We start from the raw sequence: 26,509 nt of genomic DNA, 5'->3' as shown, positions 1-26,509 counted from the left end.
CGATTTAGGTAATATTTCGGAAAAGGTGTCATATTCAACGAATTACTCGCACATTTGTTGACAAGACTGTAAAAATTAGCTTGACTGCTTTTACAATCAAATTATGACTGATGACAGACATGACTCGAAGCATTTTGTACAAAATATTGAGACAAAAGAACCTTCCAATTGATGACATTTCCAGCTAATTAGTTGTGGAGAAAGATATCAGTATGAACCCTCTTTTATGACCCAAACCGAGTTCGGTGAACTCAAAATTAAAATTAATCTAATTGGCAATGAAGCGAAATGAGATATAAAATTAGGAATTAATGAAGTTTTAGGGGTATTTTAACACTCGAGTATACACATAAATAATCGCTAAACGCTAAAATTATTGATATGGAGACAGACATTTCGAATTCTGGCATCCTAGTGTACATTTAGGATATGACTGTACATAGGCATATAACTTTTTACAATTTTTGCAAATACGAAAAACGGCACACCATAGTCAAATAGAGAATAAAAAAGTGTGAACCCCATTATTTTTTTTTTCCGAAATTGCAAAAAAGTTTCCGCGCAAAACGAAATTACTTTTTTATCAGAACTGCTGAAAAAAACAAAAAAAGTTGAGTACAGTGTACACGTTTTTCTTCATAATAATAGATATTTATTTAACTAATAATCTTCCTATTATTCCAAACGCCTTTTAATGGACCTAAGGGAAGTGCAATACTTATATGAATTGGTCGAATCTTTTAAATACTTCGACTTTTCCCTACATAAAATTTAAAGCAATACCAGCACTCGGTAATGCCCGTTGGAATTCTAGAGCTATTTTGGCATTTTTAGCCTTTATACTTATTTCTGAATATCGTTTGCAATTATATCCTATTTGTAAGTTTGTGTGCGGTGCTTGGAGCGAAATTTGGTTTTCCGATCATACTTTCAACAAAAATAATTTCGCCACACTACAGAAATCATTGGCCGGCTTCACAAAAGCAAATGAATGTTTTCTCAGACATGGGGTAAATAAACCATCAGTTATTAAGGAAGTTCAGCGAAGTAACATCTGCGCAGAGCGTGCAATTAAAATTGTGCAAGACATTTTACCATTGTGTAAATCATCACATAATTTAAACTTAAAACTTATTTCATGTAACAACTGACAAAAGTGTAAAAATATAAATATTAAAAAAAAATTTTAAATTTTGACTTTTTTTAGAAATCCATTTTTACTCGGAACGTCACCTTAAAAAGAGATATTCATTACTTGTACAATATTTGTCACCACGTGGTGGTATGCCAAATTTTTCGTCAAAATTTGTTATATGCCTACTGTACATGCTTATACATACACCGTTAGGACCCACCCACAACAAGGTTGGTTAATTTGATTTGATTTTGATTTTGATGTTGAAATCTCTTTCATATGACAAATATGCCTTTTGCATAACCCGTATACATATGAGTGCGCCTGCATTTAATTACTTTAGCCTTGATTCGGTGCTGTGGAAATATAGAAGCGGTAAATAATTTTATGGAGTAATAAATGATTTGCCTTTATGATTTAGTATTTATATGCACATGTGCAAATACATATGCATGTGTATATACATTTACTATCTATGTTGTACATATGTATATATTAACACGAGGGAACTCTCTATACGATAACGGTACTCCTTATACATAGATACTGAAATATTTTATAAACCATAAGTACATACATATATGTAAACATTGGATGACAGTCGGCTGCAGTTTGCTGACGTTATTATTTAGTTGACTTTGCGACAAACGGTGTGTAATCTGCCAAAAAACTCATCAACTCAGAACTGTACTAAGTTATTACGTAGACTTAGTGAGAATTTTAATTGCATTGGCACGGTTATACATATGACGCTATTATGTGCGACTCAAACTGAAATGAAATGAAATGAAATGAGCAATTAAACGCTTAATGGTTTAATGACTAATGGTCCACAAATACATACCTGTCTCTTATACACATCTAGATGTGTATAAGAGACAGGTTATACATATGACGCTATTATGTGCGACTCAAACTGAAATGAAATGAAATGAAATGAGCAATTAAACGCTTAATGGTTTAATGACTAATGGTCCACAAATACATACATAACATGTATATTTAGAAATAGATCAATTAGGAAGGAGAAAAAAACTTTCCGGTTCACACAATGCAAGATAATTGCAAAGCAACATCTGTGGAACACAATTCATGTAACTGAGATTTCATTATGGGAATACATAGTCGTTCATTGCAGATTTGTTGTAATACAGAACTCTGTACGACTATAAATTAAAAGTTTGAGTGTTTTTAAGATCATTTTAACAGTTTATTTAGGTAATCATAATATTTTTTTCGAAAGTCATGGAAAAAAGAGATCGCAGCAAGTGTCAATCATCTGGACAAGTTTTATTATATTAGTGGAAAATATATTATTAAAATTCAATTAAATCTCAAGGAAGAGTTGCTTTTAAGCAGGTTTTCGTGGAAGATGCAATGCTAAATTGTTAGCAGATTACCACTAGTTTGTAATGAAAGAGGGTACCTCTGCTGATAAGTGGAAAAGTTACTTTTTCATCATTTTCTTTCAGAATAAGTGGCTTAGTTTTTATATTCACCACTTAAACCTCAGCTATATTGATTCGTTGTCAAAGGTAAAATATATTTTTTTTTTTAAATTAGTAATTTAAATTAAAAATATGTTATACAACTTTAATACTGTCTTTATTTGTTTATAGAACATCAATTTATAAAACAAAAACTCCATTCAAGTTTCTGAGTTCAGCAGGTCCACCTCGCTAAAAAAATAGGCGTTCCATTCAGCGTTAGAGCCCAAAAAAATCACAGTGTAATTTTATTAGGGCTGGCAAATTTTTAAATTAATCATTGACTGTTTTAGGGGAGCCGTAAGAAATCTCAGTTGGCAACTTCGCACATATTTTCGCAGTGTACCACAAAGTGGGGCATACTTCGTTATTTTTAAACAAAGATTTTTTCTTTATAATTAATTCACTTAAGTTAACACATTTTGTATACGCCTTGCATGTACATGAGTACATTTGTTGGCTGCTGAGGAGGCTTTTATTTGAATATACTAAACAAAAACACCTGTTGTAATGACCGCTTAAGCACATCAATTCGTAAATATTCACTTAATACTTTTATGTTGGTAATATTGCAAAAAATGGCATGGTAATATTTGAAAATAATTATATCTTCCCAACATATGTACATATGTGCCTGTAACTGTATAATAATTGTTGATGATGTGAAGTTTGTGCAAATTTAAAACGAGGACATTAAGTATTTTATCCATTTAATCAGACAACCGATTGAATGTATGACAGCTATGCTGGTGGTTTTCAGAAAGACGCGTTATGGAACAGGCCCGTTGTGGTTTATTTTTTAACGAATTCCTATGAGCACACCGAGCCTATTTTAATGAAGCCTCTTTGAAAGAGTGTTAGACTACAATAATATTCTCGTCACTTCGATATATTAAATATACTATAGGCATGTATGTACATATATACATTAACAAGTTTATATCTAACAAACAACCGTGCACCTTGTTGCGAGTGAAAAACATTACTATCAAAGCCATTGAAGATGAATTGAAATCGAACTCAAACTGAAACAGCTAGTCAGATGGTAAAAATTAACATTTTTCAGAACTAAATTTAACATTATGCAGTAAGTATTTTTATTTTTAATAAAAATTTTTCCAATAGAAAACAACAATAATATGTTTATTTATATTTTGAGAAAAAAAGATTTTTCTTCGATTAACGAAACAGTAAGAATCTTTGCAAGCAATAAACTTCATTTTAGTAACACAGTTTTTTTTTCAATCAATTTCTGTAATCTCACCTTAGGTTACTTTCGATTTAAGACCATTTGCCATCAAAGGTTTCACATCCGAAGGCTCGAAACCACGTGTCTCCGGTACATAGCGCCACGTGAGCAAGAGGCAATATATACAAACACCACCACAGGGTAGGAAACAAAATGGTCCAATTAGGCTCTCTATAGGAGGGAAACACATACCGATCAAGAAATTACCAGTCCAACATGAAAAGTTCCCGGTAGCCATGGCCACAGTACGAGGTGGTAATTCAAAGAGTTCTTAAAAGTTCTAAGTGTTTAGTTGTTTTAAAGTTATATTTTGGCAAACTTACCTGTTCCTATAAAGAATGGTATTGGGCCTAGGCCCACATTGAAAAATATTATGAAGGAAGCCATGAAAATAACGCAAAGTATTGGGAACCAGCTGACGTAATCCTAGAATGCATTTTAGTATCCAAATCGAATGACTATAGTAATGTTAGCATAGATATTTACAATATACTTCAAAGCGAACCCCAAGCCAATTAATGATACAGCACAAGCACCCGCTGAGAGGAGCATGCAGGGGCGTCTGTTGAATTTCTCCATTAAAACCAAACTAATGAGCGCAAACACGAAATTTAGCACACCAGAACTGAAATTTAACCAGGTGGCATTTTCGTCGGAAAATCCACATTTGGTGAATATTCTTACTGAATAAAAGAAAATACCATTAATTCCGCTCAAACCTTGACAAGCGGTAAATGAGATAACAATTAGCAGAGGCAGGCAAAATTCTGAGTTCTTCAGCACCGCCCAAAATCCAAGTATTTCACTAGAGGCAGCGGCTGAAGCTTTCAATTCGGCAATTTCGGTATTTATAGTTTCATCAGCATTTTTTCCACGTAAGCTTTTCAAAGACTTCCTGGCCAATTCTTCGTCTTGGCGCACCTTAATTAACCAACTGGGTGATTCAGGAAACAAAAAGGCCGGAAAGAAGCCAATCAGAACAAAAATCAAGTAAGAACTTAAGGCCAATTCCCAGCACTTCTCATTGCCAAAGACTTGTTGTAAACTAAATATTTGTCCAAAAACAATGCCACCCGTTATGCCAAGTAGTGTGAAGACGCCAGCACTGCCACGCAGATGTACTGGCGCGCACTCCAACAAATACATCGGCTGTGAGGTGTAGATTAGCGCAGCTGAGATACCGATCAAAAAACGACCGAATAACATCATCTCAACGAGGTGAGCCATACGGCTGAAATGCAAAAAAAGTCCAGCTAAGGATAACAAAACTCCGCTGAATGCAAGACAACCCTTTCTGTAAAAAGAAGTGGCGTGGAACTAGTAAATCATTATACTTATATATTTATGTATGTGCGGCGTTCCCGGCTTTTTACCTTCCAAATTTGTTGCTTATATATCCAGAAATAAAGGAACCCAAAATGCCGCCAACCTGAAAAATTGACACTATGCTAGCCCATAGTATGTCCGCCTTCGTTGCATTGAGTTGAACGTTGTATGTTCTGGACACACTAGCGATAGTCCATTTTTTGATTACCTTGAAATCGGCAATGCATGCGATTAGCAGTTTGTGGGAATATTACCCAATCTCACCTCAGCAGGCGTATTCATAACCCCCAGCGCATAACCAAGGGGTATAACAGCACCGATGGTGGTCCCGACGCATATCAGCAGCAGCATTGGGGTCCACCCAACTCGTTTCGGCTGTTATATATTAATTATAATAATTTATTCGTTATATTAAAATACAATGGCCGGACAGTGGTTAAATTTGAACGTCTTATGCTTACATCGTCTGGCATCTCGTGAGAATTAAAATGTCCCTCTTTTGTATAGTATATGTACTTGTGTATCTTCAAAGGAATTGAGTTTTATTTGAATTGTATTTTTTATTGAAATTAATTCTGTCAAAATTACAAGTCATCAAAACAACTACAGACGATTCATTACAAAACAGAAAACTCGTACAACAAGTATGGAGAGCTAAGTTCGGTCGTAACCGACCATTGTACACGGTCAAATTTTTTTGGTTGTTGACGAAACAGGAAAATTTCAGAACAATTTCTACCGAATTCGGTAACACTAACACTTATATATTTTTTATATACTATATTTCTCACACAATAAGAGAAGGGCATATTAACATGGTTCTAGCCAATTTTGTGAAGAACCCACACACTGACGACATATTGGCAAAAAGTCTGCTAGATTATCGAAAATTATGATATGTAGTGTATAGGAGCAGTGGTAGTCAGCGGACCGACTTCACATATTTTCGGTACCAAACTATATATTAATATATTATATAACTGTACGTTCACTTGATATTGCTAAGATAGCTTACAATTGATTTTTCCCACTTTTGATGCAAGTTCACGCCAATTGTCTAAATCTTATGTAACAATAATTATATTCATCCGTTAGTTTTCATGTACCCTGCTTGTATATTCTTTACCTCAGAATATTGATGATAAGTCAGCGCACATCGCCTTCTGATACGTTTAATGTATTCCTCTCTGCTAGAATGTGAAAAAGGTCCAAAAATAATGAAAGCACATCCACCTGTTACTTCACAGTACTGATCAGAATTATTAAAAGTGTAATTGCTATCAAACTCCTTTTAGGTTAGAGTACAAATATCATACGATAAATCACACCAACAATATTTTGATTCGCCAATTTCTTTCACATTACAAGAGACAATTCACTCGATAATTAAATATATAAAAAGAAAACATGCAATAATAAACATATAACAATTATTTTCTAAAAAGTCGAAATCGATCTATGTCACCAAAGGATTCTAACAATATTTCCATTTCTTCCTATTAACTTTGACGAACTATTTGTTTGTTTAAATAGTCAAAAACTTGTGGCCACGGTTTATCTACGATTAACATAGCTTATTCTACATATACTTAAGTTTTCGTAACTTTTAATTAACCGCTCATCTGCTTAATCTTTTCATACTGTCTGCGCAGAATCCCCAAACTCTCTCGACTAAAAATTGCTGATCGTGGAAAATCGTCATAAGCACGACGTCAATACCGAGGAATCACCACGGAAAAATCTCAATTTCGAACTCTTTTGATGGCCGCCGCGGCAAAATAGTGTCAGTAGTGATTTCTCTGGCGGATGGCAAAAAACGAATCGCATCGAAATAGGAAAAGTTGGCGCGGCAGTGATGTATGTACTTTCTGCATACGAGTGACGCTGGACCTTTTGTCATAAATTTATACCCGCTGGCATTTTAATTCGTCATTTATCTATTTTATAAAATTATGCAAAATTTTAAAAGTGAATTTAGTGTTATTTTTTTGTAGCCATAAATAATTTATGATAAATTTTGTGTGTAAAAATTCGTGGCAAAAATGAATTAAAAGCGTATGTACGAGTATGATAAAGCAAAATAGATTTTAAAAATTTAGTAAAATAAAGTGGATCCTGCTTATCGCGCAGACAGAAGTCCAATGGAAATCAAGTAAATACAAAAACTTTTTTCAAGCTGTGATATGATGATATTCTTACTCCATACATATCAGAATATTGTTTACACAAGCTTTCAATTGTGATATTGTTAGTAGCATCCACATATACATATTTCAATAGTGACGTCACATTGACTCTTAAGATATACAAATGCAGCCAAAAATACAAAACCATTGTTTTACATATTTAAATGTATGTACACACATATATGTATGTATTACATGAACTGTTTTTTACAGTATTGCCTAGGTGAAGATTATCGTAAAAACAAATGAGGCGATGACGTTCTCCCAGCTCTTCCATTTACAATGATTACAGTTTTTATTCGAGGGCTGCCGTGTATAGGAAAAGCTAAAATAATTCGCGCCGATTACTTTCACCAAAGAAACTCGATATTTAGGTAATCACCAATTTTCTATATTTGCATATTTGAGAATGTGTCTTGTGAAAGTGGGTAAATACTCTAGCCCTCATATAATTATTTTAAAAGTGATGACGTTTTGTTAAGTTCCAAACCAAGCTCCTTACAGTGACCATCACTAATCCTTGGCTTTATTTATAGATAATCTAGTGTTTTCTAGCTACAGTGGTCACTAGTTTAAAAACATACTATAGCTTTGATAAAAACGCTGTTGAAGTTTACACTCAATTAACCGATCCCTTGCAGCTGCTGCCAGCTATCTGTTCTAAAACGTTCCAGATCGATCAAGATCGATCAACTCTTTGCTAATTGTCGAATAACTCGGTAAGTAAGCAGTAGTAAATTCTGAGTACCCTTAACCCTTTATACGTATAAAAGCGGATGTATTAGATTGTAGTTTAATGTAATTTGTGAAATCGGTCCATGGACTACCCCAGGATAAATGATCATCATGCCGTGATTAGTGGATTTAATTCATATATTATATATGTACATATGTGAGAAATTGTTTACCGATATTTGAAAGTAGCCAGGGATTTGATACTTGCACACTGCGAGGTTATAAAGGTTACTACATCCTATAGCTCCTCCTTATACTTGTTCTTACTCATTTCCACGCCTATAAAACAATGTCGTTAATTAAGCAACAAAAATCAAAAGATCGCTCGGATCGAATGTTAAGCAAGATATCGCAAAATACCTGGGTCGCACATGCCCTCTGGCAGAGGATAATTTCTTACCCATAATAGGAATAGGGAACGGCAATCGGTCCCCAGTTTCTTATAATAGCGCCTGTTAAAATCATATGCACTTGAAAGAATACTCTCCGTACTTAGAAATATTATTTTGCTGTTCGGGTATTGGCACATTTTACGTACGGTCTCTGCCTATGTGCGCGCTACGTAAGAATAAAATGAATTTGAAAGTTCGTGCTAATTTTTTGTACGAAAAGTCACTGAGCGAAAATTGGTGTTGTCCACACTATTATTCTTTTGCTCAGGAAACTTGACGCGTCTGTCACTAAATAAACGGCGTGATGGCTGGCACATGTGCATATGTATTCAACTATCTAAACAGTATATTAGTAGGTGACAGATTTCACATTAAATTAATAATTACAATAATTATTTTTCATGTGTGCTAATATTTATACATACATACGTTTCGTTGTTACCAAAAACAAAAACAAAAAAAAAATACTTACAAGACATCTATATTGGAACAATTTTATTTTATATTGCTGTTTATTTTCTTTCAATATCATCATAATTTTTTAATTTTTTGCGCGGTTCTCAGAAGCGATAGAAAATAGTTAGGCCAGAAAATTTAATGTTAAATATAAAATGAACTATAAATCAAATTATCTAAAATTTAATATCACCGCTCGAACAGTTGATCAATGTTTGGATATTAAAAGAAAAATACATTTTTAAAACAAGTGCGGAAGAGCTAAGTTCGGGTGTGACCAACCATTTTATACTCTAGCAATTTCCGCGAATCAATGCCAGATAAATACTTTAATATGTAAAACATCAACCATAAGATCTAAACATAAGCACTGACCGACTTATTCGGTAAAAGATTTGCTAGAAAAACGAAAACCATTATATAATATGTAGTATGTGGGAGTTGTAAGGTTAGCCGAATGTTCGACAATCCTGATATTAGTTATATGGAGGCTAGAACAAGTTTTCGCCCAATTTCATCCATAGACACAAATATACACTGTTACGAGTAAAATACGCTTTTTCATTTTTCATCAGATGACTCACATATTCGCCGAAATCTGTGGTATAAAGTCACAAGAAAGTTCGAAAATATTTATATTAGGTATATGGTGATTAAGGGAAGTATTGGTCCAATTCAACCAATCAATTCCAATTTTGATACTCAGAGTTACTATTGTCAGGAAATAATTCTCTCTGCATTTCCTTTGTATATCCCCTACATTGACCGAAATTGTCGGTCAAAAGTCAACTATTGATACCGGGGTCTAAATATTCGCTACCTAAGGACTTATTGGATTTAAACAATTTTTGGTCATAAAGTGGCATACTTTAAATGAATTATTAATTCAAAGTTTTATCACCTTATATTAATTGCTTCCCGATTTGTGTACTGGAAAGTGAAAGAATCAAATGGAATTTAAAACTGTGTGATATGGGAAATAGGCGTGATTGTATCTCGTCAGTTTTCACACTGTGATATAAGAATATCAGAAGAACGCCACGCACTAAATATAGTCAAAATCGCCCAAGCGGGGGCGGTGCCATTTTCACACCGGCTTCCATAAAGCTCTCTCATACAATCTCGGATTTTAAATTTAATATCTCTGGTGCATTTAGATATTATTATACGGGGAGTGACCGGGGTTATCTTCCGATTTCTATTATACTCTGTAGCAACATGTTGCACGAGTATAAAAAAAGACAACAAATGCGATGAACTGTCATAAATTTTATAAGCGGAGCCATTCAATCTAATTTATGAAACACATACCTTATAATATGCCACAAAGAACTTAAACAGACCAAACAAAAGATTTTCATGTGGCTCTTGGCATAGATCTTTTTTTTCATTTAATTGCGTACAGGAGCTTGTAAATGTATACATACATATATTAAACATACATTGTATATGAAAAGATACCAAGGGATCACATATGTATGTATATATGTAATTGTGTAGAAAAGTAAGGAAATAAATAAATTTCAAAAAATCTTCTTTTGATCGATCAAGCCGTTTCGTCGATTTTTTTCAAAAGTTTATGTGTTTTCTATGTATACCTTCTTCGGAAGTGTTGCTTTTGAAGGTTGTAATATATTTTTTCATAAAATTTTAACTTAGGTAATTACCATACTATTACTCAATCACACTTATCATAAACAATTGCAGATAAACACATATATCACCTGCACATGTACGTACGAGGGTTGGTAAACAGAATCTCCTCAAGGAACTAAAGAAAATAGTCATGACGCACAAGTATACCGCAGATGTGAGAATGGTCGGGTGTTCAAGATCCTAATAGCTGTGGCTTATGTTTCTAATAACAATGAAATACAAAATAGTTCAAAATAGAATGATTGGATATAGGTACATATTTACATACGCTTTTACCTCGGCATTTCAATGTTGTTAATTACATAATTTAATATACATATGTGCATATGTAAGCACATTTTTTTGTGTATATACCGTAAGTGTATAAGCCCCAGCTTTCGTACTTAATATTCAACTGCGCCAATTACCATGGAAAAAGCCTCCTCAACATCACATATAATAGTATCTTATATATCGAGCGTATTACGTGAAAGAATAAAGCCCACCGTCAACAAACTGATTGGACCTTATCAGTGTGGCTTTAGACCTGGAAACTCAACAACCGACCAGCCACCATGCGCCAAATTTTAGAAAAGACCCGTGAAAGGAGAATCGACACACACCACCTTTTCGTCGATTTCATAGCTGCCTTCGACAGCACGAAAAGGAGCTACCTTTATGCCGCGATGTCTCCATTTGGTATCCCCGCAAAACTCGGAAAGGACCTCTCCAAACTAAACAAGGTTTTAGACATGGCGCTTTCCCTTTCATGTGACTTCTTCAACCCTACTTCTGGAGAAAATAATTCTAGCTATAGAACTATACCGAGAAGGAACCATCTTTAATAAGAGTGTACAGCTACTGGCGTACGCCTGTAATATTGATATCATTGGCCTTAACAACCGCACCATTACTTCTGCTCTATTCAGAACGGAAAGAAAGAAAGCGAAGCGTATGAGTCTGCTGGTGAACGAGAGCAAGACGAAATACAAGTATCTCCAGTCATCAAATAAGCAGTCGTCGTACTCGCGACTTTGCACCCACGTCACAATTGATAGTCATAACTTTGAAGTCGTAGATAATTTTGTCTATCTCTATAATTTTGTATATCTCTTGCCAACAGGTGCTACTTCGAACTAATTAGGCAATTGAGAAGTAAAGTCCTGTCTCGTCGAACAAAAACAAAACTCTATAAGTCGCTCATTATTCCCGTCCTGCTATATGGTGCAGAGGCTTAGACCATGACAACAACTGATGAGTCGACGTTACGAGCTTTCGAGAGAAAGACCAGGTGGAGAGAGACCTGATTTCATTTGGAATCTCAAATTGGCGCCGCATTCCAAAAGGAAGAACGACTGGCGTGCTGTTGTTAACTGGGCTATAAACACGTAAGCGGTTTCTACGTGAGGAAAGAAGAGAAATACACTTTTATCAGTGTGTCTCTATATGGGCGCATTTACATACGTACATACATATGTAGGTGGCAGGGTGGAGTATTTGCACATGTTCGTTATATTTAGCAGATTTTTCAAAGATACGATCACTATATACATATTAGTGAGTTGTTCTGCGTTTCGTTCCATTACAGCTTTTGATCTTTTCAAAGCGAAGTAACGGTTCGTCCAAAGATTTGTCAGCGAAACGGTCAGCTTGATTCAGCGTTCTTATGTCGGCTTGTTACTCGCAGTCACAGTCGCAGTCGTTTCGCTTGAAGCACCTAATAATATTCAATTTAATTATGCGGAAAACACTGCGTATACATACTTACATACATATGACCATATATGTCTGTCAGTCCGTAGTACTATTAGGTTTACACGTATATGCATGTACATATGTACATATGTATGTATGAATGTGAGAAAAGGCAGAACGTTTTGCTTTTGCTGTTTGACTAAAGTGTGTAATTGCAAGCAATTTGTTGGAGACTATTATTTTTTAAATAATGAAGTTATAAAACATTAACATTTTATAATAGTAAATTAACATAGTTCGTAAAATAATGACATTCATTGGAAAATGCAAAATTTAACCATAAAAATGTAAAATCTCTAAGGTGCTTCCTCTTCAAGCTTGTTAATGAATGCAACAGCAACAACAATAACCTGTTATCCAGTTGAATCATTTGGCTATTTGATTCAACCCTTGATGCATTTCAGTACAACGTTTTTGAAATTAAATAAATTTAAATTTTTACAAAGATTTTAACAAAGGAATCTATATAAAATAAAAAGGACGCATATCCACACTTGAATAACGAAACTTATGTTTTATGTATGTTTTTACAAACACCTCCTGAAGATTCAATTGTCCTAAAAAACTGCTGAAAGTTTTACACTGATGGAATAATGTTTCTAGTGGAAAAATGACAAAAAGTTGTCGACCAAAATCATATATATTTGTTTATTTATTTATTAGTATAAATAAAAATAAAAAAAATATGTTGAAGTTTGAAGAAATACGAAAAGACTTTTTCGACTACGCGATATAACTTAAATATAATAAATAAATAATTGAACATTCAATACAAATGAAGTGAGTTTTTATGAAAGCAAGTGAGCTAGACTCCCTTTGGCATATGACATCAGCAACATCGCCATGTAAAAAATATCTTCATAAGGTTCATTGTTATTATTTGTAGGGTTTCACTACAGGGTATACCATACATATCTAATTTTGTTCATAAAAAATATATATTCAGGGAAGTAAATATTTATGTTCTTAATTAATGATCTGCGTAAAAGTGTTCAATCCAAGCACTTGCGATTATTTAAAAATGCCCGCACGAAATTGATGCAAAAATATTTACAAAGCTTGTTCCTTCTTAGGATGATACAACAACAGATAAAGAAAATAATTTCTTTGCCAACCGCGAATGTGAACTATTTTTTTTAATAGTGCCAGATTTTTAAAATACTAATTTCCATTGTAAATACATAGGAATTAATATTCGTAAGGAATTGCCTTGAAGAACTACAAAGAATACACAATTTAATTTATATGATATGTTCCCTGGTGTTGCTTGTTTTCTAGTAATTGTGGAATCTCTGTGGATTTAGCATTCGTATTCGTATTTAGTTAACAAAATTGTTTCGAGCACTACCTTCTATTTTGACCGTACCGCCTTAATGGATAGCGAACCACCTTCATAGCTATAACGTTTCTCATGAGATCGACATTCTGCCTTTTAACAGGTGATTTGCTAAATCGATGATGTTCCAATCAAATCTGAATTTAAACAAATATGCCTTTATTTAGAGTATTGTTCCTACGCCTTTTGAGCTGAACTATTTTCACACTTTAAATATTTTACGGTACACCAGCTAAAATTTACCCAATATATGTATGTATGTATGTATCACCATAAATTCTTCAATAAATACAAGGTCTCAATTAGTGTAATCGTGTTTCTCTCATTGTTTTCCGTTTGGAATTTTAGGTATTATACATATCTAGTCATAAGACTGCATAATTTTATTTTCTACTGAATTCGATAGGGACAAACAAATGACACAAGAAACACAACTTTGTTATCTAGAAACTGGATCATAAATATTGCGGAATAATGCGGTAAATGAACGAAAACCAAGTCCTTTCGTTTGTCGGAGTAAGTTATATTAAAATCGATAATTCCGAGTACTTTATTTCTGGTTATGAATTCGAAAGTCATATTTTATGTTTGTTTTGTTTATCACATAAGCCTTTTGCTATTTTGGATGCATACTTTGGTTTCTCTGGAATATATCCAAACAGCAGGTGGTGCCATATTTCAGAAAATTGGCTTTTCGATGTATAAATTTATTTTTGTAATTTAAAACTCATAGTTTTTTTTTGAATTTACCTATATTTTAAGTAATAACGTTGAGTTAAAAACTTACCAAGGCAAAAGGTTTGACTGTGTTTAGTTTGATATTACATGAATAAGCAAGGCGATGATTACGTACTAATTCGGGTTTCCTAAACAAAAGCATTCCTGAAGAGAAAGAAGTTATATTTTGAAGTAGTTGACTTAAAAACTTTTAATTCATTTGTTGGCTATGTAGGATACAATTTCGCTCAGCTGTGGTCAGGCATATCGGCAGCACTTTAATGAATAAATAATGTATACTTGAATCTACATTTATGTGTTGTAATTGTAGTGTTTGTAATTTCTTCAATTGAAATAAAAATAAATAATGCATGTTTAACCGATTAGTAAATGCGTTAAATATTAGATCGACAAAAAAGTCTTGCGGTATTTTCGCTAGTTGACGCTGAGAGGGCGTAGTTCTAGTTTTATTCGTCGCATCGGGTCATGCTATACCTTTTTGGAAAGCTCATTTCACGCGCTAACAAGTGTTTGATGGATTGTCGTTTCTTTTAAGTCGTTCGTGAGTTATAGCGTCGCAAACATGGAGCAAAATAAAGAGAAAATACGGCATATTTTACAGTACTACTACGATAAAGGCAAAAATGCATCTCAAGCCGCCAATAAAATTTGTGCAGTTTATGGGCCCGATACAGTTTCCATTTCCACCGCACAATGATGGTTTCAACGTTTTTGTTCTGGTGTATAGGTGGTCGAAGATGCGCCACGCTCCGGAAGGCCTGTCGTCGAAAATTGCGATAAAATCGCTGAATTGATCGAAAGAGACCGGCATAGTAGCAGCCGTAGCATGGGTCAAAAGCTGGGCATGAGTCATCAAAAAAAATTTTATGAACTATTGAAAATTCAATAAAAAGGCCGCAAGACTTTTTTGACAACCTATTATTTAAATAATAGCAAAAATAAACTTTTAAAAATATTTAATGTAACATATTCTTTCGTATTTCATCACAAGTACGCGCCCACATAGCAATTTTTCAAAACCGATGAACACCTGTTCTCCCTTACCGCCCATCAACTCATGCAAAATGTCGCTTTGGGAGCCATGTTACAGCTGGTTCGTGCTTTTCTAAAATTACATACTCTTCACATTTGCTCATTCAACCACATTAGCCTATTAAACGCTATTTCTATTCATAATTCATATTTTTATTCATTCAGATAAATTTGAAAAAATGGGTTTTTCTTTTATAAGCAAGCAATTACATACTATATACACACACACAATGATCATAAAATGGCTTGACTATGTCGCTGAAATAAAAAAGATTTCAATTGAATTAAATTTCTCATAAATAGTATATGGAGGAAACGTAAAAGCAAAGTTGCCTGCCAAAATGCAGCTGTCATTATGCTATACATATGTACATATATATTATACATAATTGGCAATTTTGGAAAAAGTGACGTTTTCTAGTATACGAAAATCCACTTAATATCAAAGTGATCCAAATAATGGTGATGCCTCTGGTCGCCCATCGCAAGTCATTCAAATTAAACAACGCTTTTCGGTCGTTAGACGCATCCTCAAATACACCCCTGATGCCACAGACCCCGAAAAAGTAGGCGCCGTGTACTTGGGCATAGTAATAACAATGACGGCTGGCGTCAATAGCTCTCATTAAATGTCTGTGTGGTCAGAAATAGACGGTCACAAAACCTACTAGGAAATTTACGCTTCCATTAGTCGATGGCCTATGCGGAAAAAAGAATATAATTGCAGTAGATAAATGCAAATCCATACGGTTCACAGATAGGTCATTACTCTTAGGCCATTACTCTTACAACTAGGGAGGGGCTAGCCTTACTAAGGGCAAAGAGGTCACTGTACCTCTTTCGAACGATCTTGGACCAAAAGGATTTTACGACAGTGCATGTACCGATGGATAAACTCCCGCGAAGCCCAGCTATCTAGTAATAGAACACAATAGGATATGGGAGCACCGACCCGCTGCCATTCTACTGATAGTAGTTCTAGGGTGCCTTTCCTTGCTCTAAGGGCTGCAACCTCGGCTTGGAAAACACTTCAATGCCGCCGGAGTTCAGTTTGACGACGCCATGATTCAGTTGATGAGGAATAAGATTCTCTGAGTCTGATAGTGACTTTCACAGCCATACACCACCTTCCGACAATGTCATTATGTACAAGATAACGTTAAGTGCTATGGTTTCAGTGCACCTGCACCACTCATGTTGATGAACGACGACCGATGAACGCTCTCGATCTTCTTTCAAAGTGTGGTCTTTTCTAGAGCCTTCCACTACATAAAAACTTCATAGAAGGGTTGACTATGGTGTCGTAGAGACAGCGGACCACTTTTGGTGAGAGATCCCACCTATTGCCAATGGCTCCTCTACAACAGTATAATGCTATCGATGCCATTTTTGCTCTCTCTTCTATATTCGGCTTCCACAAAATCTTTCTATCCAGGATGAGCCCTAGATATTTTACTGTAATCACCGGTTGCTGACGGATGGCTTTCATTTGAGGCAGCGGTGCCAACGGGATTTTGAGGAAAATAAAACCATTTCGTTTAGGTTAGATGGTTGATTTGGGTTGATGGCGAGACCATTTCCAACTTTGTTATGAAGCTGAGATACCATTGCGTCAATTCTTACATGCTTCTCAGAAACTTTCCTTTCACCATTAGTGCTAGATTAACAATCAGTTTTTTAAGTAGGTCGTTAGCGATCAGTATCCTTAGTAGAGGAGAGAGAACACCATCTTGCGGGGTTCCCCTGCGGCTTGAACGAATTGATCGCACAATTCAAGTACCGTTCATTCATAAAGTCGACAAAGGCCACCTTCTTCTTGCAGCACTCCGAGAAATATCTCCCCAGAGGATGTATTGCCCGGGAAGTGATCATCAAGGAGCATCCGAAGTGTATATTCACAGCTTAGGGTCTACATCCCATTTGCGTTCTTAAAACATAACCGACCGATTTTAGCATTTTCAATGTATCTAGACTCCTATCTCCTACATTTCAGGTAAAATATCTGCGATTCTATTCACATCTATGTATGTTCGCCTTAATGTTTTTAAACTCATATAGAACTGTAAGTTAATCAGTAATTCCCTTTACTTATTGACATAATCACATTATTGCCCAGCTGAAACCTGCCTGTTCGTCGTATTATTTCCTTCCGCCCCTATCAACAACCAAATATGCACTGTTGTCATGATGCAAAGCTATAAATACACTAACAAAATAAATAAGTACAGGTACGAGCAATGAAATAGAATGTAGTAGGCACCAACTCTCTAAATAGTTTTCAATTGTTAATAAAATATTGCTGGGTAGAATGACCTACATTTTTTGTCACAACAACTTAACGTCTCTTCATAGATATAGAATATTGTTTGCCATACTCAATTACGGACCACAGCTCGTTGTTGGCCTAAAGGTTTCCAATAGGATCGAGATCAGGAGATCAATCTGGCTGAAATGTTTCGCATTTCCTCTTAAAATATACCTACGCTATATTTTTTTATTCTCCGTTTAAAAAGGGAAAGAACATGTCATACTTATTTTTTATGCAAATTAAAAACTATTAACTGTTTTGAAATCAAAAGTGTTTTAACGAATGCTTACTACAATTTCATTGCTCACAGCTGCATGTATATATTATAAGCAACAATTTGGTTAAATTAGTAATACTTATATAAAATATTAATCAATTTCTGACGCACTCCCGTGTACGTGCTTTATGTACCTTACATAATTTATAATAATTGAGGTTATGAGACTAGATTCATGTAACTTAAAAGCGCCTTTAAAATTCATCTTATATTCCGAATCCACATATTAAAAACAAAAGTACTTCCTTATATTCACGCACACGTACAGACAGTTCAATAACATTTGTGAGTCATACGATTTAGGCTAATGCCCAGTATTTTCTTCCAAAGCACCAGACAAGATTTTGTTTTAGTTTGGCTTCAACGCATACGATATTCACGCATAGTATTGGCAACTGGTTAAAACCACATGTTAGACACAAGTTTAATTGCATATGTAGATTTTTATAAACTTAAATGTGGCGGTGTGGTCTTATCACAAAATCGGCGTTGTGTCATACAAGCAGCCATACGATCTTTGTTATGTTCGGAGTCAAGTATTTAAGAGTTCATGTACATATATCCGCACTTGCTTCGACGCACGTGTGCCAGAAAACATATTTAAATTGCAGTTTATATCCATAAATACAGACATACGAGCATGCTTACACACAAAAGCATCGTACATTAGGGTGTGTGAAAACACTTGAAATAGCATATTTACTCAAAGGGTGGTGATAGGTACTTGAGGTGGTATACATACTTATGTGCTTATTACTTTTATATTAATTGAACCACAACAAATGTAGAAATTAGAGTCTGAAAGAATAAAATAATATGTGTGTTTTTTTAGCACTGAACCCACACTCTTATTGGATATTATTTAATTACAGTGTTTCTGAGCTTCCATCCGATTACGAAGAGTCACTTAGTTAAGTGAATTTAGTATTTAATTTATTAACTAAATACGTGGAGTACGTTCAAGACATCTTAAAATGTAGTCACGGAGCTTCATTGCCAAACCTTAAATTAGCTTCATTGGTCCACATCGAAAGTTGTAAAAAATAATCGCAGGGAAATGTTCGCGATTTAATTCCATATTTTGGTCGAGATGAATATTTTAAGTAACTGTAAACATATTTAGTATTATTGTATTGACTTTTAGTTTTCTAAAATCTTACTGATTTTCTCGTTTACTTTCAGTTGCCGTCCTTATCGCCATTAACCATACAGAAGTTATACACAACTAATGATACGTATCTGCTGTTCTGTCGTAAAGCATGTCCAGTGTTACAGAGCACAGAGGTTCTCTTTTGCAAATTGGAGCAGATGGTAGCTCCACTTTAATTACCGATCGCTCGCTAAAACTTTTCTTTACAAAGCATCGTCGAAGAAGACACACAAGTGCACACACTCACTCCAGCGTACAAGAGGACGGTCGGAGTGCTGTTTGAGGTAACGGAGAGTGAGCGTTGTACGGAAAATGTCCTCACGACGCAGCTCATTTCGAAAACGACAAAAACCCCCTTTCGAACGATTCAAAGATAGATGTCGACAATTTACAGCTTTTATGTTTAGTAATGTTGGCATCATACTCCTTGTAATAATCTATACCATTGGAGGTAATTCGAAACTCTTCCAACTATGTACATTGAAAAACATTTTAGATTTTCTTTGATTGAACGCAATTACATTGACTATATACAGGTGCCTTCATTTTCCAAGCAATTGAATTATTTGAATACGAAAGATTCAACAAACACAAAACTGTAAAACCCAACATAACGGCGAAATGCCTGCAGAAGATCTGGGATATAACTGTACAGAATATAAGTTTCTTTGATAACATTTATTATAAAGAAAGGTAGGTATTGTAAACTTTAAATTTGCGCTGTAGAAGCATTTGTATCTCACAGCCTTCTTCCTTTCAATCTTATAGAGTAAACGAAATTTTACTGGAATTTCAACGAGAAGTTGCGCATGAAAACTTAATTGATCCAGATATTGACAAACAATGGAGCTTTTCGGGTGCCTTCCTCTATTCACTAACGGTTATAACTACTATAGGTAATACAATCTTCCAGACTGCTAGAACTAACTCACTCACCTAATATACTACAATCATCAAAATAGATATGAGTTATATATCTAAAATATAAGAAAAATACTGAAATGCGTTATTCTTGATATTCTGATGAGGTTGTTTGGAGGTTTCCACGCCCGAAAGAGGCGTTAATATTACCACAATTACGTTGATCGATCTAAAATACTCGTTTTAAGCTTAGCTTTCAACAACAATATTTTTAAGAAATCTATTTTGAAAACTGCTGTAAAAAAATTAAAGCAGAAAAGCCATATTTTATCACATAATATAATATCTTAATTATTTTTCATTCCTCAGGATATGGGAATATTTCACCAAAATCGGATTGGGGCAAATTAGTGACCATTTTATATGCAATTATTGGTATGCCGCTTTTCCTTTTATATTTATCGAATATAGGCGATGTTCTAGCCAAATCCTTTAAATGGATTTACTCCAAAGTATGCCTGTGCCGCATTTGTCCAGGTGTTGCAAGACGAAGAATCATACGCGAACGAAGGAAACTGCGTCAATTGGCTATGTCTAAAGCGGTAAGTGTGAAACTCAACAACAGAGACTATTAAACAAAAACATTACATAACAGCTGCAAGATATGGAAAGTCGTCGGCATACGAGCAGTAGTAGTGACAGTCGGAGCAGTAACAGCTCCTCGAGCAGTTACTACAGTGAAGAAACTGAAACTTCGACCCAGAGTATGAGTGCATTGGAGAACTTTGAGGAAGAGAATGATTCCGACATTGAAAGAGAAATACGAATGAATACTGACGAAATAACAGTACCGCTAATGGTTTGCGTGGTCATAATGATAAGGTAGTCTATAGTTTATAAAAATATATTACAATCGACTAAAGCAATTTCATTTCCCCAGTTATATATTAGCTGGAGCTATTTTGTTTAGCCGTTGGGAGGAATGGGGCTATTTGGATGGAAGTTACTTCTGTTTCATATCGTTAAGTAGTATCGGTTTTGGCGATTTGGTACCCGGCGAACGGGTGGTATGCTTATAAATATTATATTGTTATCTAGAAGACTAATCCATTTTCATTTCCAGATTACTGCCGATAAAGACAAAGTGGAAGTTAGTTTTATACTTTGTGCTGTTTATCTGTTACTTGGTATGGCGCTCATTGCTATGTGTTTCAGTTTAATGCAGGTACATTACATCGAAATAAGATTAAAGAGACCAGAATATGAACACACAAATCTCTTTTTCAGGAACAAGTCATACATAATGTGCGCGCCATAAAGAGGGCCTTTAAGTCCTGCTTTGGTTGCAGAAGATGACACTACGTAAGACACATTTATTAAGTGTACAGTAAAATAAATCGTGATACTAAGTTGCAAAAACATATATCTTCGAATAATACATGTAGATATATTTTATTATACAATAAATATGTATAACTGGTTTAAGGACAGTAATATTAATTTAAATAGCAATCCAAATGTGTTCGCAAACAAAAAGCAAGAAATAAATAAAGAAACAGGTGTTTTTACGGATATTAATAGATCCATCAAATCGTTTTATTTATAATTGTTTCAAATGTTGTTAAAATAGTGTGTTTTATTGTGGACATTAATTTTTGATTGTATATGCCCATGCATACAAGTATATATATTTATCTTATAACACTTTCCAAAAGTACACATCCAAATATTATCCACAATAAATAAAACATGAAGCGACTAAAACTTTTAATCTACAAATCATGTCAACATGATACCCATATTCCAAAGAAGCAGTTTTGCATTTCGGGAACATTTAAAATACGATATATTCTTACAAACAACTAATTATAATTTTCTAATTACTTTATTGCATTTTGCACATTTAAAAGCAATAACGAGCACAATAGATGTTGCACATTTCTTTGTTTGCGGTGAAAAAATTTAATGGCTACATTTATTGCAAAATAGCATATTGACATACCTATATTGCAGTTCATGTAGCCAAAATAGTTCCCCTAAACGAAGACAAAGTTATTGGTTTAAATTCTAGTAAATATAAAAATAAAAAGTTTGTGTACGCATACAAACTGTACATCATGATCCTAAAGTACGTTAAATTTTAAACATCAAATTTACAATTCTTACTAACTAATAAGTGAATTTCATCTACATATTAACATGACTTTTGTTGAGAAGATCATCTTAAATGAGGTACATGTGAGGAGCGGTTGGAGGATTGTATTGCATTCGAACACGCTTTCTCCATCATAGCGGCTACTGTTACATTACTTGGTGGCAAATTCCGAACGATATTCAGGTCTCGATGTTCCCGATTTCTACTTTCTTCTACTTGTTCCAAAGGTGGTATTTTGCATAAGATTTTATATTTTGGACAAGTAGACGACGCCTTGTTCACGCAAGCCTTTTTAAATTGTTGTGTTAACTTTGAAGACATCACAGGTATACTAGGTGCCGTCAGCATATCAAAAGCTGTTTTTCTATTCATCTCGTATTTTTTTCGATCTTTCGCTGTTGTTGCGAAGAACCGATCCGGACTTTTCGGACGTAAATGAGCCGTAGAATATTGCTGCTGTTTAAATGTTTTGGGTGTAATAGTTGTTTTGGGATCCACGATAATCTTCCGTCTTTTTATTTCCAGTTTGTATGAGCCAACAGTTCCTTGTGTCGAAGACATCTTTTTTATGTTTCGCACTTTCTTGACACTACAACTAGAAGGTAAACGTGGCACATTAATGCCATGGCGGGAGTAAGTTCGTACTGGCGTCAGACACTTACGCCATTTTGTAACTGTTCCTGGTGTTGAAATATACGCATTCTTTGTGTTAGTTTTCATCTGATTTGGTGATTCAAATCTGGGTGATAAGTTTGGAATATCTGGTATATTGAAACCTGACCCAGAGTCACCACAATTTTCATTTAAATGTCTGTCGATTTCCGATTGTTCACATTGTATACGCACTGTTTTTGTACATGGAGTTTGGAGACTATTTCGTCTTGCCAATTGAATGGGTGCAGACCCCCTTGCACGCAACAACTCTATTGTTTGATATGCTTGAGCTAAAGTGCGTGGACGTTGTGTATAATTTTCTTTATTTGTGTACTTCATTTGTTGCTTTATGGTGTATGAAGGAGTTGGTGACGGAGCAGGTGCAGGTGTGCTGAATGCTAATGGCGAACGTCCACGATTTATTTCGTCACCACCCTGTAGGCGCCATGTTCTCGATGGTGATATATTATCTCTTTGCTTTTCTGCGGTTCCCCTTAATTGATCAGTAGTTTGTAATGGACGACGTCTTCTACGTGCCAAATTTTTTGTCGCTAACGCATTCAACATAAAGCAGCAACGCCTATTAGGTATAATGTTCTGAAAACTAATGCGTCCATTCTGAATTTCCGGAACAAATATCTCTGATTCGAAACCATTCGCCTCAACAAGAACTACATTATTACCAGACAACAGCTTTATTCGAAACTCCACTTTGGATAAGTCTTTCTTCAAGGACATCACGAACTTGAAATTTTGACTTACAGAGATTAACAATTTAGTTCCAGCAAATTTTTTGGATTTTTGTAAGAATATAATCTCCTATCCTTATAAATTCAATGAGCAATGCAAATTTGGAAACAAATCAAAAATTCTAACGTAAATAAATTTGACAGCTGCATTCCGGTATCAGATAAACAAAAGGAAAAGAGAAATATGAGTTGCCACTTATATTGTAATCGTTACGTTTGCCATTGTCATCAATTAAATGTTTATTGTGGGTTGTGAATTACGTTAGGTAAAGATTTAGAATATTTATGGTAAAAAATAAATAAACACTACATATCACGGTTATTATTCACTTCAGAATATTTTTTTTCTATTGCCATTCTTCTTATTGGACCAATTTAAGAATAATTAATATAGTGAATGTTGTACCTAAAACTCAAATTGAGATTTTTCATTTTCTTTTAAATTAACATTACAATTTTCCATTTCTTAAGTTATTCAATAAGATTGTAAATATAAAGAAAATTTAATTTCATATATGGTTCATTATTGTTTTTTTTTTTTGTTTTTTCAGATACCACCCGTTGTCACAAAACAACAAAAGCTGATCTGGCAATTACTTTGTGGATTGCACGTGCAAATATGAGAAATGTCAAAACAATATTTTCGAGTTGGTCATTTTTAAATTCAGCAAATACTTTACTTTCAAACAATGGATAATGATGAAATGGATTTAGAATATGTCGAAGCCGAGGATGACGAGGACGCCGGTGAGGAAGGAATGGAAAGTGGCAATGAAGGAGAAACAACGAACACCGCTAAACCCAAAGAGGTATACCTACCAGGTAAACCTTTGGAAGATGGCGAAGAGCTCGTATGTGATGAATCTGCCTACATAATGCTGCATCAGGCATCAACCGGGGCGCCATGCCTTAGTTTTGACGTAATCCCTGATGATTTGGGTGCCGGTAGGGAGAAGTTTCCCTTAACCGCTTATATGGTGGCTGGAACACAGGCAGCCCGTACTCATGTCAACAATTTAATTGTCATGAAAATGAGTAATTTGCACAAGACACAGGAATGTGGTGATGATGATGAAGATGATGAAGAGTTGGAAGATGACCAAGACGATGATGACAATTCAGATGAAAAAAGAAAACCACAAATGGCATGTGCATTGATAAAGCATCAAGGTTGTGTAAATCGTGTACGTGCCCGCCGCTTAGGCAATACCGTTTACACAGCTTCATGGAGTGAACTGGGACGAGTAAATATTTGGGATATATCAAAACAGCTTCAAGCAGTCGAAGATTCCCAACAACTTAAACAATATGAACGTGAAGTTGTTGATGAGACCGTACGTCCAGTATTCACTTTTAATGGTCATCAGCAAGAAGGCTTCTCAATTGACTGGAGTATATGTGCTGAAGGTGTACTCGCAACGGGTGATTGCAAGTAAGTAATTACGAAATTTACCCTAACAGAATTTGTTACATATTAAGTTTTTAATGTATTGCAGACGTGATATACATATTTGGTCACCTTTGGAAGGAGGAAGCTGGAAAGTTGATCAGCGTCCACTTGTGGGTCATACTGCATCTGTTGAAGATTTGCAATGGAGCCCCAATGAGGCTAGCGTATTGGCTTCCTGCTCAGTCGATAAAACGATACGAATTTGGGATTGTAGAGCACCACCACAAAAGGCTTGTATGCTCACATGTGATGATGCACATCAAAGTGACATTAATGTTATATCCTGGAATCGCACAGAACCGTTTATTGCAAGCGGTGGCGACGATGGTTTCTTACATGTTTGGGATTTAAGACAATTTCAGTCAAAGAAACCAATAGCAACATTCAAACACCATACTGACCACATAACCACATTGGAATGGAACCCTAATGACGCTACAGTATTTGCGTCTGGTGGTGACGATGATCAAATTGCTCTATGGGATTTGGCGGTAGAAAAGGATATTGACCAAGAGGCAACACCCAACGCATCAGAACAAACACAAACAGAAGATGAGATAAATAAACTACCACCGCAATTACTATTCATACATCAAGGACAGAAAGAAATAAAAGAGTTGCATTGGCATCCGCAATTGCCTGGTATAATATTGTCCACGGCGCATAGTGGTTTTAATGTATTTCGTACAATCAGTGTTTAATAAAAAAAATCTGAACTTTTAATGAATTTTAATTTTTTTATGCCTTATGTTATTATTGTTGTGGTATACCTAGCCCAGACTCACGAATCCTCAAACTCCAGTTACCTGTGTCATCCTATTTTTACCAACTAATCAACAGTCTGGCGAAGCATATTTCTAAGTAACTGTCTGTGTATCGTCGATTTCCACATCGTCTTCAAGCATTGCGATATTAATAAGGTGACGCATCGTTGGCCGCCCATGTGGACAATTCTAAAATACATATATAGCAAAAAGACACAATTACACAGGTTATCCAAATAGAAGGATCTGTAGTACTTTTTAAATTATTTGTAACATGAAATGGTGTTAATTGTGGGTAACTCTATGCATATATAATATAAATTAAATTGCAGTATTTCCACATTGTACACACATACATATTCGTTAAGCCATGGCGCAATCAGTTCACAGATGGTGACTTATTTTAAAATATAATGGAAGTCTACGGGGAACTGAGCGCATCTGATGCAACATCCAATTATATTTACATATACAAATATATATTTCAAGATAAAATTACATGTACATATATATATGTATGTTTTATAAATTTTTACATTTTGAATGGCAATAGGAAGATTGACGAAGAAGGAGCAACCATACATATGGATCAGAGTCGAACATATCTCAAAAGATTTAAACGAGTATATTTCGGTTAGGTTATTATAGAACTTCATAAAACATATTACAAAAATATATA

The 26,509-nt window shown here is 34.8% G+C and overlaps 5 protein-coding genes across 9 annotated transcripts in view; 2 read left to right on the top strand and 3 right to left on the bottom strand.

Annotated features, from left to right (window-relative positions):
* LOC108973240 (solute carrier family 2, facilitated glucose transporter member 3-like) overlaps positions 1–21,638 on the top strand; it is a 28,855-nt gene extending 7,217 nt beyond the window's left edge. The window contains exons 1-10 of one of the 4 annotated variants that reach the window (XM_018940328.1): positions 7,095–7,349; positions 7,597–7,757; positions 19,230–19,648; positions 19,734–19,890; positions 19,966–20,093; positions 20,428–20,660; positions 20,714–20,940; positions 20,999–21,125; positions 21,182–21,283; positions 21,346–21,638. In XM_018940328.1, coding sequence (XP_018795873.1) covers positions 19,510–19,648; positions 19,734–19,890; positions 19,966–20,093; positions 20,428–20,660; positions 20,714–20,940; positions 20,999–21,125; positions 21,182–21,283; positions 21,346–21,414 — 1,182 coding nt within the window. In that variant the 5' untranslated portion in view covers positions 7,095–7,349; positions 7,597–7,757; positions 19,230–19,509 and the 3' untranslated portion in view covers positions 21,415–21,638. Of the gene's footprint in view, positions 1–7,019; positions 7,055–7,094; positions 7,350–7,596; positions 7,758–19,229; positions 19,649–19,733; positions 19,891–19,965; positions 20,094–20,427; positions 20,661–20,713; positions 20,941–20,998; positions 21,126–21,181; positions 21,284–21,345 lie in introns of those variants that run through there. The other 3 variants (XM_018940330.1, XM_018940327.1, XM_018940331.1) reach the window with 3 other exon arrangements.
* LOC108973241 (solute carrier family 2, facilitated glucose transporter member 1-like) lies at positions 3,805–6,904 on the bottom strand. 2 transcript variants are annotated; one of them, XM_018940333.1, is made up of 7 exons: positions 6,213–6,904; positions 5,659–5,721; positions 5,462–5,572; positions 5,245–5,405; positions 4,358–5,165; positions 4,195–4,297; positions 3,805–4,141 (listed from the first exon to the last, which is right to left on the bottom strand). In XM_018940333.1, the coding sequence occupies exons 2-7, from the start codon at positions 5,668–5,670 to the stop codon at positions 3,888–3,890; spliced, it is 1,449 nt and encodes a 482-aa protein (XP_018795878.1). In that variant the 5' UTR covers positions 5,671–5,721; positions 6,213–6,904; the 3' UTR covers positions 3,805–3,887. The 2 variants fall into 2 exon arrangements, with proteins under 2 accessions (XP_018795878.1, XP_018795879.1); XM_018940334.1 differs by lacking the exon at positions 6,213–6,904 and having other exon boundaries at positions 5,659–5,722.
* Positions 21,639–21,668: 30 nt separating the features above from the next.
* On the bottom strand, positions 21,669–23,748 carry LOC108973242. Its single transcript, XM_018940335.1, has one exon. The coding sequence runs from the start codon at positions 23,603–23,605 to the stop codon at positions 22,277–22,279; it is 1,329 nt and encodes a 442-aa protein (XP_018795880.1). The 5' UTR covers positions 23,606–23,748; the 3' UTR covers positions 21,669–22,276.
* A 462-nt stretch (positions 23,749–24,210) lies between these two features.
* On the top strand, positions 24,211–25,793 carry LOC108973239 (glutamate-rich WD repeat-containing protein 1). Its single transcript, XM_018940325.1, has 2 exons — positions 24,211–25,048; positions 25,113–25,793. The coding sequence occupies exons 1-2, from the start codon at positions 24,306–24,308 to the stop codon at positions 25,765–25,767; spliced, it is 1,398 nt and encodes a 465-aa protein (XP_018795870.1). The 5' UTR covers positions 24,211–24,305; the 3' UTR covers positions 25,768–25,793.
* Positions 25,689–26,509, bottom strand: part of LOC108973235 (mismatch repair endonuclease PMS2) — a 7,453-nt gene continuing 6,632 nt past the window's right edge. Inside the window, exon 8 of the mRNA XM_018940322.1 lies at positions 25,689–26,019. Within this exon, the coding sequence (XP_018795867.1) occupies positions 25,924–26,019 (96 nt within the window). The 3' untranslated portion in view covers positions 25,689–25,923. The remainder of the gene's footprint in view (positions 26,020–26,509) is intronic.

The sequence above is a fragment of the Bactrocera latifrons genome, unplaced genomic scaffold, assembly GCF_001853355.1.
Source record: "Bactrocera latifrons isolate USDA-ARS-PBARC rearing strain unplaced genomic scaffold, ASM185335v1 scaffold_47, whole genome shotgun sequence".
In the NCBI taxonomy this organism is placed as follows: domain Eukaryota; kingdom Metazoa; phylum Arthropoda; class Insecta; order Diptera; family Tephritidae; genus Bactrocera; species Bactrocera latifrons.
Note: the sequence above shows the minus strand (reverse complement) of the source record. Positions and strands in the feature narration are given on the sequence as shown.

Coding starts and splice junctions, on each gene's coding strand:
- LOC108973241 (XM_018940333.1), bottom strand. Junction 5,166..5,244: donor ATAAGCAACAAATTTGGAAG/GTAAAAAGCCGG, acceptor TTCTTTTTACAG/AAAGGGTTGTCTTGCATTCA. Junction 4,298..4,357: donor GGTTCGCTTTGAAGTATATT/GTAAATATCTAT, acceptor AATGCATTCTAG/GATTACGTCAGCTGGTTCCC.
- LOC108973242 (XM_018940335.1), bottom strand. CDS start 23,605: ATGTCCTTGAAGAAAGACTTATCCAAAGTGGAGTTTCGAATAAAGCTG.
- LOC108973239 (XM_018940325.1), top strand. CDS start 24,306: ATGGATAATGATGAAATGGATTTAGAATATGTCGAAGCCGAGGATGAC. Junction 25,049..25,112: donor CTCGCAACGGGTGATTGCAA/GTAAGTAATTAC, acceptor AATGTATTGCAG/ACGTGATATACATATTTGGT.